Consider the following 13,443-nt stretch of genomic DNA (forward strand, 5'->3'; position numbering starts at 1 on the left):
AAATGTAAAAACCTGTTCTTCAATTGAGTATGCAAAAATCTCATTGCAATATTTATTCCAAACCTGCTCTCATAATGTTCAGTCAAGGAGAAAACAGCAAAAAACAGTTGTTGATGGACTTAGCACAGAACTGGATTAAATAAGCATTAGTCTACTGAAGCTGATTACAGGAATATGAAAATGCAGTATCTTAATGGTACATATTTTTATGTGGCAGCTCAGTTGCCTTTCATTTTGCAGCTAATATGTCTATTCTTATGAGTCATTTACTTCTTTAATTACCTTTTGCAGGCAAGGCACCATGGTATATTAATGTGAATGATTTTTACTGCCAGTTTATCATACAATGCCCCAGAAGTTGAAAGGCGTAATTGACTTGGAAGAACAGCTCATGAAGGAAACAATATTTAGTTGACAGTTTTCCTTGTACTCTCTGTTGACGTTTATGAGTTTACACTATGCTAAAGGAGTAATAAACACAATTTTCTTTCAATAACAGGAAAGGGTAGCTTCTAAAATACATCTGTGGAAAACACATTTGTTCATTTCTTGAATGATATGAAAATAACACATTTCCAGTGATAAGACTTCTCAGATTGCCAATTGAATTAAACCTTCAAAGGTGCTTTTATAACCTGTCTCAGAGCATTAGGAGATATTAGGGTTCATGTGATTGAATCTATTTAATGAATATTTAAATTATATACAGATTTGGATAAATCATATTTAAATCTAGGTGTTAGAGTAAGACTATGCGTTTATGTCCTCCCAATTTCCAGGAGAAGGGAAGGCAAGAAAGGAGCTTGGAATTGTTCAGAGGAAGATTTTCTTTCTCCAAAGGGAGGGAAAGTCTGACTGTACATTTTGGGAAAATAAAATAAAGAAGGCACAGTCCATACAACTCCTTATAAGGTCTGGCCTTTGAACAGTTAAAATAAAGACTTGGGTGGGTCACTGCTGTTCTGGAGTCTGGAACAGTGCCTTTACTTGACTTGGGCAGTTTTGTTTTAACCATCACGTCCACAGTCCCCATGGCCCTAAGCTGGTTCCCTGGCTCTGGGTAGGCCCTGTTTTGGCACATTGGTTTAGAGGGAGTTAAACTTTTCACAGTTTTCTGGATTGTTTGCAGTTCAGTCCTGTGCAACATAATGAAAGTTTTCTAGCCATCTGTTGTTAAGCTGGCGGTGAACAAGGCCAGTATATCCAAACAAAGTTGTGGCCTGCTGTAAACTGAACCTGTCAGTTTAGCATAGCTTTGCTGACCTCTTGAACGAACAGGGCAGCCTTGGTACCAGGCACTCACTGCTTAGAACTTTCAAAGGGGAACTATTTGGGGCTGGGGGGTGAGGGCCTGTTTACTTTTTCTCTCTGTGCTCCTCTCACTGGCTTGGACTGGTTTATGCTTAATCTTTAAATGGATAAATGGACACTCGTCCACCCCCTTTTTTAGGGGGCGGGGCATTACTTCTTAGTAGGGGCTTGTAACTTTTAGAACAAGGTGCGAGTTTCTATAAGTATGTGATGTGGCTGTGATTTGAAAGGATATTCTAAGCAGGTATTTTTGTTTCATTATTTTGCCTTTAAGTATTTGGGGGGCAAGTAGTCCGGGCAACAAAACTCCTATATTTATTATTTAACATATATAATTAAAACATTTTCATAACTTTAAAGGAACTTTTTCCTTGTTCTTCTGCATTTTGTATTCCATCACCAGAAGTTTATTGACAGCATAACTTAGCAGAACAGCAGTTAGATGATGCTTCCTGCTGTATGGAGTATTTACCTGCTCCTGTGTTCTCATTTACAAGGTGTACCTATCGCTTTAAATTGTATAGCTTAACCTTAAAATACAGTCATGTGCTGCACAATGATGTTTCAATCAACGACAGACCACATATATGGCGGTGGTCTCATAAGATTATAATGGAGCTGAAAAATTCCTATCGCCTAGTGATGTCGTAGCCATTGTAATGTCGTAGCCATTGTAATGTCGTAGCCATTGTAATGTCGTAGTGCAATGTATTACTCACAAAGGAGCTATAGGCTATACCATACAGCCTAGGTTTGTAGTAGGCTGCATCATCTGGGTTGTGTAAGAACACTCTATGATGTTCACACAATGCCAAAATCCCCTAACGATGCATTTCTGAGAACATATCCCCATTATTAAGTGATGCATGACTGTAATTTCATTGTTTTGTGGCATTTTTTCCTTCTGTAGTAAATGTTTAATTCTTATATTCTGTTTAACATTGTTTCCTTAGCTATATATGAAATATTCCTATACATTCAGATCCTTGTCTCAGCACTTGTCTAAACCTGCCCCTAACCTTTGTTGGTTTCCTGTTGCTAATGACACCTTGTAGGTGTTGTATTTTTATTTTGGCCTTGCTTTCATGTATTTCCTATCCAGCATGGGTTACATCTGTGACCTGTTAAGAGAGGGCCCTGGGCAGCCACTGTCAAACCTCTGTTCATTCCAAGTCATTAAAATATCCAGGGAGAATGGCCACTGTGGTTGAATAACTATTTCAGCCACTCTCATGGTCACCTTAGCTCCTGTAGGTGAGAAGCCAGTCATAGTCCTAGCAACAAAGAAATAAAAAAGACCCTGAAAGGATGTACGTTTGTCTAAAGCACCAAAGTGAGAGGGTTTGGGCTCAACTGTAACTGCAATCAAGGGAGGTACAAGGGTCAAGAATTCCATATATGGGGGTGGGAAGCAGAAAAAACAGAGGAATAAACGAGACACAAGCCTTCCCCTTTAAGGGACAAAAGAGTATTCCAGTAGTGAAAAATATTCAATTTAATATTTAAATGAATGCACTTACTTGAAAATACCATAGAGTCATAATCTGTTTGTAAGGTGACTGGCATATAAAGTGCTTTTTTGTTTTAAAGTTTAAAAAAAGAAATGGATTCAGGGTAGAGTTTTGGGTGTAAAATGTCAGGTGCAATGTAACGTGTACTCGCTCCAAGAGTCAAACAAATAACCTTGGTATTTAGGACACTGGCTTTTAAAGCATGAAATTGTATTTTTTTTTTTTTTTTTTTTTAAGAGTAGGACTACATTAAGAGGTCGCCTATTAGCTGTGTTTTTGCTGTCTTAAACTCAGCCTTTCTGTCCATTAAAATCAAACCACTGTGTAAACATTCCAGTGTTGTTCTTGGTCTCTACAATGGCCATGGGGATCAGGTTTCACCTGCCTGCACATCTTCAAGCAATTAGAGCAATTAGCGTGAAGCCATTTCACATTCAAGGATTCAAGGTCTATGGTGACATTCAAGTCCAGGAGAAGTCTGAAAGGAGAGGAGAAAGAGGCCCAGAGCATGACTACTATTCCATGGCCCTGAGAGGACAATTTCTCTTTTAAAAATGGTAGCTCTTTAATGATGTTATTAGGAGGTTTTTAAATGACATATCAAAAGTTGTTTATGTCACAAAAACCCAACAGTCATTTAATTATACTAATGAAGGTCTTTATACGTGGCAGATTAAACAAACAACAAAAAAAGACTTTTAATGGCCACAAGAAATAGAGTGTTGCTGTTCCCAGCATCCCCGTGATGGTGGCAGCATTCTTTGTAGAGAAGGAATATATTTTATAATGTATAAGGGAATTTGCATTTTGCTTTTCGTGGTAAACCTCTGTGTTTTGGGTAAATGTAACAATTAGAGCAACATGGAATATTTATTTAGTTGGGACATTTTTGGAGTAAGTGTTGAAAGCAACTTTTTTTTTTTTTTTTTTTTTTTTTTAAAAATCTGTAACTGAAAGCATTCCATATTTCGTGTTTACCACTAGGAAGACTAGTGCAAATTTGTGGCCACCTCTACCAGGGACACTGTACCACATGGCATGGCTTTTTGTGTAAAGGACATTTTGAGGTCCACAGTAACTTTCTTATTCATGTTTTCTCCTTCACCTTTCTTAATTATTTTAAATTTATTTTATCTTGCTCAATTATTCATATTTTAAAACCCTAAATTCTCTTTAGAATAAGGCAAGATATGAATATATAATTAAATATTTTTATTTTTATTTATTTATTTATTTATTTTTTAAAGATGACCGGTAAGGGGATCTTAACCCTTGACTTGGTATTGTCAACACCACGCTCAGCCAGTGAGCAAACCGGCCATCCGTATATGGGATCCGAACCCGTGGCCTTGGTGTTATCAGCACCGCACTCTCCCGAGTGAGCCACAGGCCGGCCCTAACTTTTTTTTTTTTAAGGTTAAAGAACAGTGGTGACTTTAACAGATTGAACTAGTGAAGTTTAAAGAAAAATCAACTCTAGCACATCTGATAGCTGTATAGGCATGACAGAAGGTGACTTTTGAAAAAAGTCTCAGAATCTAGTAGGGTTTTTGCTTTGTTTGTTTGTTTTGTTTGTTTTTTAACGTTTATAACTTAGTTACCCAGGAATCTTGTTTGCACAAGGCAAACCATTAACAGATTACAGCTTTTTAAATTGGTTTGTACATTTTTAAATCCATATTTTACTGTTGTTTTATTATGCAAAAGGGGGGGGGCTAATTTTAAAAATCCAAGCGTGCTGCAAAAGATCCTGTTTTGCAGTCCCAGAGGGTGTTTGCAATCAGGAATAACCGCAGGCTAAATTATAATGTGGAATTCTGTTGCCCTTTAACCTGATGCTGCCTATTCACATTCAGTGTTTGTTAACAAACAGCACTAAGTACAAAATTGTTAGGAGAATTACTTTTTCATCATATGCACTGACTTTAATTAAAATAAGAGGCTTTATTTAAAAAAAATTATGTGGCTCTAAGAAAGTTCTTGCAATAATCCCTTTACAGAACTGCCCTAGTTGACTTAAACGCTACTATGTGCTGACCAGTTCCATATCTGTAGGACTGTACACATCTATTTGTGTGACTGAGGCTGGAGCTTTTGTGTTCATTTAATAACTAGCCGTTTTAGGGAACTGGACTGCTTAGAGCTCTCTAGCCCCATCTCGAACTACTTATAGCTGTTCTGTCGAGAGCTGGTTTTCCTGACCACCCACTTTCAGGGCACCCAGTCTGTATGCATTTTGCTGCTGCATCACAGAACAGATGCAGGGGATGCTAATAAAGTGCAGCAGGTTGGCCACTGAGCAAGGTAAGAATCTGCCTTTTCCCCCTGCCCCTTGAGAATGGATGTTAGGAAATCATCCGCTGTGTCTGTAACTGGACCAGCTGAGTTAGAGAGGAATATTTGCATTGGTTACTCCACCCCTCCTAAAAGTGGAGAGGCAGGCGTGGAAGCCCCGTGGGGCTCCAAAGAGAGGCAAGGCAGTAGACCAGATCGTCCCCATTTTTTTTCCCCTAGCCTAGTCCTCTGTTTCTATGATCTGCCTTTTGAACTGTTTTTGTGGCTGATCAGTTCCACCTAATATGTCTCTTGATTTCAGCTATTGTAATACTCAGGCGACATGCTGTTCTCTTCATTTTTATAAGCTTTAGATGCTTCTGCCTGTCATATTCTGGCGGTTTATCTTCAGCGTCTGGATTTGCTTTCAGACTTGAATGTCTATCAAGCTGCCGTTGCTTTGAATGTGAGATCAAAAGAAGATGAATTCCAGCAAAAAATTTCCTTCTATGAAGAAAAGATTGGGGCCTATGTAAACATCCCACTGACAGCTCCCAATGAGTTATTTTAGCCGCGTATTAGCACCTGGATGACAGACAGTCCAGCATTCCACGCTAAATAACAAATCAGTTGCTTCCGTGGCAGAAGAACACTGCCACAACAGCAATAGATTTTCGGAAGGAATCCTTTTCTTCCTCCCTCTTTTTTTTTTTTATTGAATATGGCTGTTGAACTCTTCATCGTATTTTTCAAGCTCACTTGCTGTGCCTTCAGCAGTTTACTTTTCTTTACAATATCTGTCAAGTTGCTTGGGTGACAGAAGACAGGACTTTGATAATTATTTTGGGGTGGGTTAAGGAGTGCTCAAGTAGGCAAGCCAGGCTTCTTGAGATAAACAGGTAGTTCGGTTGATTGCAGAGAAGGAAAATGTAAAGGAAAGCAGCCAAAGCGGGATCAAGATCCTTGGCATGTGGGATGATGTGTTCTTTAAAAATACATGTGACAAAATCCTCTAAAGTCTGCAAAATCTGAATTTTCTTTTTTTTCTTTCTTTCTTTTTTTTTTTAAGGCATCCTGCCTATGTAAATGTCACCATAAAAATATCTCCAGAGCAGGTTTCCCGAAACCCTGTTGGTGTGTATTTGTTTGTGTGAATGAGCTGTGTTTGGCTAGGGCTTGGTCTAGCCGGGGCGCACTGCATGTGTTATGTCGCTGCTTGCAGATCTGGAGTGATTTAGATATGTGTAGCATTAATAGATTTCTTTAAGTGCTAAATGCAACTTTGAAAATTACCTGCAAGCTCCAACTGATCTTTCAACTTTGAAAATGAAGAATTACTTGAGGAATTCTTGTGGTTTCTTTGTCATTTAGTGAGAGCCCAGCCAGCTACTGTGGAGGCAAACCTCCCTGAGGTTGCCTACAAAGGGCAATGTTCCAGTGTGTTTTCTCCTCGAGTGTGCTTCAGCTGCACAGCACTTCCTGTTTATTCAAACATCTTTTTTACCACTCGGCAACCCCCGCTTCACAGAAACAGCCAGAACCCATCTACAGCAAGAAGACGGAAATCCAAAGGCAGACAGTACGAGCTCACTCCGTCAAACTCTTCATTTTCTCTGTAAGTGTCCAGAGAAAGAGGAACATTTTCGCTGGGTTAAACTTTTAAACTAGGGATCTGTGCTTGCGCAGACATTCTCTGCAGGGCAAATAAGATGATCCAACTTGTTTACTGCTTTTTTTCCTCCCTCCTTCCTCCTCTCTCCATCAAAAGCTTTTTTCTTTTTAGAGATTTGAGAGGACGGGTTCCTTCTAAATCCTTGTTAGTTCACTCTTGCTTTCAAATGTGACTTTGGATATAATCAGCTAAGTAAGCAGCCGTGTGTTGTCAGGACAGTTTTATAGAGTGAATGTAGAATAGAGCCTCTCTCTGCTTATTGTGACATTGTTCGGTGTTGCCTTCTTCTCCTTCCTGTTATCACAAGTAGTAAGAGAATGCGGAGAGGGTGCCTTTGTAATTCTGCGGGTAAAGAATTGTCCTCTGCTGTTTGCATCATGACACCGTCATCATTTGTGACTCGGTCTTGATAATATTTGTACCAATTTCATGCCAATAAAAGTCAGACTGCTGAAACACGCATGGTCATTATCTCATTCGTATTACTATTGTTTAAACGGAGTGGGCTGCAAGAGAGAGAGAGTCTGCCTCACTTTCTGTGATGGTTGTTAACTTTGATGTTGGAAGGTTCCTTTCAAAATTTTCATTGTGGATAATTAGTATGGCAGGGAAAGCCCTCGGACTTGGGCTGCCTCTTTGCTGTGTGTGGAGGAGCGATGTAAGTGCTCTCTTAGTCCTTTCTGTTGAAATGACTTTTCTAAAACACATGGTTTGACATTTTAAAAAAAAGGTTCCACCTTTTCCTGTCTGTAGTCATTCCTTCTGCCTCTCCCCCCTCCCTCCACACGCCCCTCAATCCTGATCCCCCCAACACCAACTTCACTGTAATTGGTAATCCAGGTGCTATTTTTTTTTTTTTTTAACTATGTACTGGTCAAGGGAATAGACAGGAAATGGAAAATTAGATCTTTTGATCTTAAGAGAATTGTTATTACTCTGAATCTTGTTTGTTACTTCCCAGACTAAATATCCTTAAATTTAAGTGTCTAAAACAGCAGCTATTAGAATAGAAAAAGAAATATGCTCTGTCGTTTTCCAGACCTCTCATGGAAGAAACATTTAAATAATTAAAAGAAATAAGTTTATGTGTTTGTGTATCGCTATGGCTAGGATGGCTTTTTTAGCGTGAAGAAGTTGTTCTACTTTGTAAGAAAAAAATGATGTTTGTGACTGCCTTCAGGACAAATTGTTTAACAGTAGGAGTAATTGCAGGGAAAATGGAAAGACTGACTGAAGGTATTTACTCAGATGTCAGTGTAGGTGTGGGGGCTGAAAACTCAGTGTGGGAACAGTGAGCTGCTTTTCTTGGTATCTCAGTCTATTTGATGACCATCAAATTTCCCAGCTCGCTGGTTTTGTTTTTTCTGGATGGCATGTTTGATTATTTATCAGAAGGGGAAGGGAGTAGCTGAAGCAAATAAACATGTGACTGAGTTCTGTTTTGTTTTCCACTGACAAAGCCATGCCCTTTAACAGATATACAGAAAATAATAAATGCATTGTTTTATGATAAAAGGAAATTATATGTGTTCTTTTTTTTTTTTTTTTAAAGGGAAGTGAGTTAACCCTTAAGGATCAGGAGCCTTTTTACCTTCTGAGAACTTGCCAGACTTTTTACTGAGAATTTGTCTGTTGCGGCGTATGGTTTTATGGGACAGGATTTCCCAGGATTAGTTGCTCAGTAGTTTGGCTTTTTCTAGTTATGTCTGCCTCAGTAGTTCTACTTTATGGTGAGAGAGAGAGAGAGAGAGAGAGAGAGAGAGAGAGAGAGAGAGAGAGAGAGAGTGTGTGTGTGTGTGTGTGTGTGTTAAACAGTGATGCCATCAGGTAAATTAGTAGCTCTTACAATTTTGTCAAAGGCTATATTCTGATTTTAGATATAAACAAAAATAACTCAAAGGAAAATATACCAGCGTGTCTGTGGCCAGAGTACAATATAACTTATTAGAGGCCAACATTTTGCTCCTCTCTTTAAAAATGTGAGGCAGGTGCTATATATAATGTAAAGAATCTATTTATATGTTATGTCCCTCAAAAATACCTTATAGCTGGCCAGTTAGCTAAGTTAGTTAGAGATCATTGGTGATAACACCAAGGTCAAGGGTTGGGATCCTTGTAAGGCCAGCCACAAACAAAAACTCTTAAGGGCTGGCTGGTTACCTCAGTTGGTTAGAGCACAGTCTTATAACATCAAGGTCAAGGGACCGCTGGACCTGCTGGCCCCCTCCCTACCCCCCCCCAAAACCTTTGGTATTATATAACATATTTCATGATTTTTAAGGTTGGCATTATCTCAAATCGAGTCCTCTTAAGATCAAGGGAAAGCCTCAAATTTACATTAAGTATAGATTTAAAACAAGTAGACAAAAGATTTATCTTTTTTGTTGTTTTATTCTCAGGTGGGGTTTGCACGGCTGTGTGTAGAAACCCTTTATACGTAGGCATTCACTGACATGTGCTCACACTGGCATCTTCTTTAAAAACTAGAGCATGATTTTCTGAAGGCACCTCCTGAAAAAATGATGTGCAGATCCTAGCACAGTGCTGGCCCGGTCATATCAAGCCCTATAAATCACAGCTGGAAATATGTTTCATTGCCTATACTGTTTTGGAATGTGAATTGAAAATATGCACACAGAGGGATTCCCTCTTCATTGACTATATAAGGGAACAGTGCAGCAGACGCTCAAACACAGTGTAGTTTCCACCAGTATTGTCCGGCATGTAACTGGGAGGTGGCTTTGCTCTTGAGAGGATAACGGTAGAAACAGTAGCCTTTCCGCCACCTCTTTTGTCATCTTGGGTGATTCTCCACAAAGACAGTTGGGTTGGACAGTCATACTTTATACTTATACAGAGTCCTTTGTCTGTAGAAATCAAAGTGCCTGACTAATGTTAACTCGTTAATACTCAGAACACCCTTGGGACAAAGGCAGGCTGCAAAGATTATCCCACTTTTGAGGTGGGAAGATGTCCTGTTGTTAAAACAGTTTACAGTTTCCGGGTGTGTCTGTATTTAATGCTTCGGCTAGACCTGGAAAAGGGGTATGATCTAGATACCATGAGAAGCGTTTTTCCTGTGACAGTGAGCCCTGACCACAGGCAGTCTCATGAGAAAGTGTTTTACCATGAAGAATCTAGACTGGAAAATATAGCTAGGGTGTGATGGTGGTGGTGGTGGTGGGAGGGGGGTGGGCAGTGAAGACGAATCATGCTTAATTTTAATCCCTTTAGGGTCAAAGTTAGGATATATTTTTTAAAGATACTGCATGCGCTGAAAATTCTGCTTTTTGTTTTGTTTCACTTTAACTCAATATGATGTTGGCAATTTAACTTCCACAAAAATCAAGTTAGTTTGTTCTTTGCAAAGAAACAGATACTAACAGGCTGTGCAAAGTAAGTCAGAAGTTGCTCTATGATTGCACGCTTTGGGGGCAAAAAAAATTGAAACGTTCTGTTAACCCTACATGTTACTGTGTGATTCTTCAACTCTGAAGTGCCTCGGGCCTTCTTCCTATGGTTGCTAAGCACAGTGTAAAAATTAGTCAAGTGCCATTTGTGGTTCTGAGGCTTTTGTAGAAAGCTTTTCCAGAAGACTCAAGAATAGGGTGGTGGTGGTGTTTTGGTTTGGTTTCTAATACTGTTTGTTGAAACCTGAATATAGAAATTAGATTTGAAGAAAATCTCTCCTCAAAATGTGTTTTTAATTTCAAAAAGTAATTTTTAAAAGATGGTAAATAATGACTCCATTTTTGTTAAGCATACCCCCAAATGTTGACATCTGTCACATGTTGGTGGTGGTATCACACTTGATTTTTTATTATTTTTCTAATTCATGTGTATATTTTTCATATCTTCTACTATGAACTTATTACTTTAATAAATAATAATCATTTATAAAAGCACTTTTTAAAATCACTTACGTACTTATTGGATGTCAGGCTCTAGACACTTTACATGTATATTAATTATGACATAGGTACTGCTATTTCCTCCCATTCATACTGATCAAGGAAACTAAAGCACAGAGAGGTTAACCAACCTGTCTAAGGTCACACAGCTAGCAAATGGTGGAGCTGGGCTTCAAATCCAAGCACAGTGACTGCTGGGCACTTAACCACCATGTATAAGCTGCTTCTGTGGAGCTACACTAATGTTTTTCAAAGCAAACTTCTTTGTCTTTAGAATTTCTGTGATTTTCTCAAGGTCAGTAATTCCCCCCAATTCCCAGGAAATCTTATTTCTTCATGCCTAGAGATTCGACTTCCACCTTACACTAAATTGTGGTTACTGGAAGTTCCAAAGATCATTGTTACTCTTTGAGTATAACTCAGGGAGCACAACTGTACATCAGATGAGCACAGTTTTGTTTTTAATCCCTCTTTCAAGAAAGAGTTTCTCATTCCTTAACCAAACCAGTAAAATCTGTTTTTCTTTTGCTGTATTCTGTATCCACTATAAAGAAAAAATCTTTTAAAAATTCACTATAAAGTTACCTTTGAGCATATACTAGATTAACTGAATATATTCTTCTAAACATGTGTAAATTTTTCTGTAAAAAATCTCTCATGTCTGGGCCGGCCCGGTGGCGCACTGCTATGGTGCGCCGCTTGGGAAGCGCGGCGGCGCTCCCGCCGAGGGTTCGGATCCCACATACAGACCAGTTCCCGCTCACTGGCTGAGCGAGGCGCGGGAGCGGCACCGAGGGTTGCGATCCCGTTGCCGGTCCCGGTCCGGTACGGGGGCGACACTGAGGGTTGCAATCCGTTGCCGGACACGGAAAAAGACAAAAAAAAAAAAAAAATCTCTCATGTCAAGCATGTAGTTCTAGGTCCATGTGAGTGGAAGCCTTCCTTCCAAATTCATGGATTTATGGATTAGTAGCCATTTTTGGTTTTGTCATTCTTGAAGTACAGTGAAGGGATTCTATCTAGGCCATGTGACCTTGGGCACATTACATAAACTTTCTGTTTATGTAAAGCAATTTAGAATTAATCCGGTAGGCATTGGCATTCAGTGTTAGTATTTTCTTCTTCATTAGTGTCATCCGCATCAGTGTCATCATCTCCTCCTAGCTCACTACACTATTAGACCTCTTAGACAGCCATTCCTGCTCTTTGTTCTAAGAGCCAAGGCAAGGCATTGGTTTAAAGTTTGGTGAGGGTCAGAAAGAACCATATTTCTCAAATGCCTTTGCCGTGGAAGGAGCCAGGACTCTCAGCTGCAAATCCTCCGTCTGACCGCAGGTAAATCACATAACTCCTCTTCTCCTCAGTTTGCTTCTTGTACAATAAAAGTTGACTGCCTTAGATTCCTCTGGGCTCAGAGAGGATGCTGCAAGTTTAGTGTTTCTGTAAAGAGGACAGCAAGTGGTTTGAGATCACTGGGAAAAAGGAATCTTTGCCTTTCACCAACAAAATTTATTATCTTGTTTAACTGAATAACTATCGTGTACCGGGTGCTGTGCTAAGGACCTATATGCATATGTTATATAATCTTTGTAATTTAACTTCTCTGGTCCTATGTTTCCTTCTCTGTTGACTGAGTATAATAGTATCTAAAAGAAATTTAAATAAGATAATTGATCTGCACTGTTTAAAACTTGTCTTCGTTATCCTCAATGACCAGGGACTGAAAAGTTTCAATAGTGCAGTAACTTAACATGCCCCACCACTGCCAGAAAAGAAGAATGTAATTATAGGAGAGTGTGAGAGTCTACAGTAGGTTAAAAACAGAGGCTAGAAATCCTCCTGGACCTGAAAGCCATGCCAAGTGGGTCAAGAGAGCTAGACCTAACTTAGATGATGAAGGAGCATGACACGAGCTGCAGCTGGACTTTGGTAAAATTGTGGGGGGTAAATGTGTGCTCTCTTAGCTCTGCCTTTGCATTATTTGTTTTATGAAAAGTACCTTTTGAAAAAAATCCAACCTTGGCTTAGCTGAACCAAAGGAAGAGGGGACTAGTCCCAATTGGGGCTTGAGAAAGGGATGAGAATCAAGCGATGATGGTGACAGCATCAATATCCCAAGAGAAGATGGATGACCCCAGATAGCCAGAGAGGTGAAAACGCAGTGTGAGGGGGAGCGGAGATATCTGGGCTTGTTAATTCCTTCCTGTCTGCCTGCTTGGAGTTTGCCATCATGATAGAAACACAGGATGCTGCTGCTACAGATATCCAGAAGCAGCTCTGGTCCCTTGGGTCTAAGGATATCAGGGAATGCTGCTGCTTGAAGGAATTGGATTATGAACAGAGTTTTGGGGAAAGGTAGAATATTTTTAAAAAAATTTTTTTTGCAGCTAGCTGGTATAGGGAACCAAACACTTGACCTTGGTGTTACAAGGCAGCACTCTAACCAAATGAGCTAATTGGCCAGCCCCAAAAGGTAGATGGAGAAAATACATGGATGCCTTGTAAATGTGCGCAGAGAACAGGGAGGGCAGAAGTTGTGGCCAGAGCTTGAAGAGTCTTGGGAATGGGAAGAGCTGGTTGAAAAAAAGCAAGTCTTTTAAGTGGGGAAAAGAAAAGAGATAAATGTACAAGATGTGACACCATGGAAAAGCTTTTCCCTTCATACTGGAGGCAAAAGGGGGACCCACAGTCATTCATGCATTTTTCGCTCCACAGGATTGCATATCCATTTGCCAGTATTGCCCGTGGCTGTCTTTGGTCTAAT

At 39.6% G+C, this 13,443-nt stretch overlaps 1 protein-coding gene across 7 annotated transcripts in view; it reads left to right on the forward strand.

The window, feature by feature from the left end:
• The window catches only part of FOXP1 (forkhead box P1), a 569,779-nt gene that overhangs the window by 398,839 nt on the left and 157,497 nt on the right, over nucleotides 1-13,443 (forward strand). Inside the window, exon 1 of one of the 7 annotated variants that reach the window (XM_008571766.1) lies at nucleotides 6,526-6,711. The exons of the other annotated variants lie outside the window; for them this stretch is intronic. Coding sequence (XP_008569988.1) covers nucleotides 6,526-6,711 — 186 coding nt within the window. Of the gene's footprint in view, nucleotides 1-6,525; nucleotides 6,712-13,443 lie in introns of those variants that run through there. 7 annotated transcript variants of the gene reach the window in all.

This window comes from Galeopterus variegatus, unplaced genomic scaffold, assembly GCF_000696425.1.
Source record: "Galeopterus variegatus unplaced genomic scaffold, G_variegatus-3.0.2 Scaffold44, whole genome shotgun sequence".
Taxonomy (NCBI): Eukaryota; Metazoa; Chordata; class Mammalia; order Dermoptera; family Cynocephalidae; genus Galeopterus; species Galeopterus variegatus.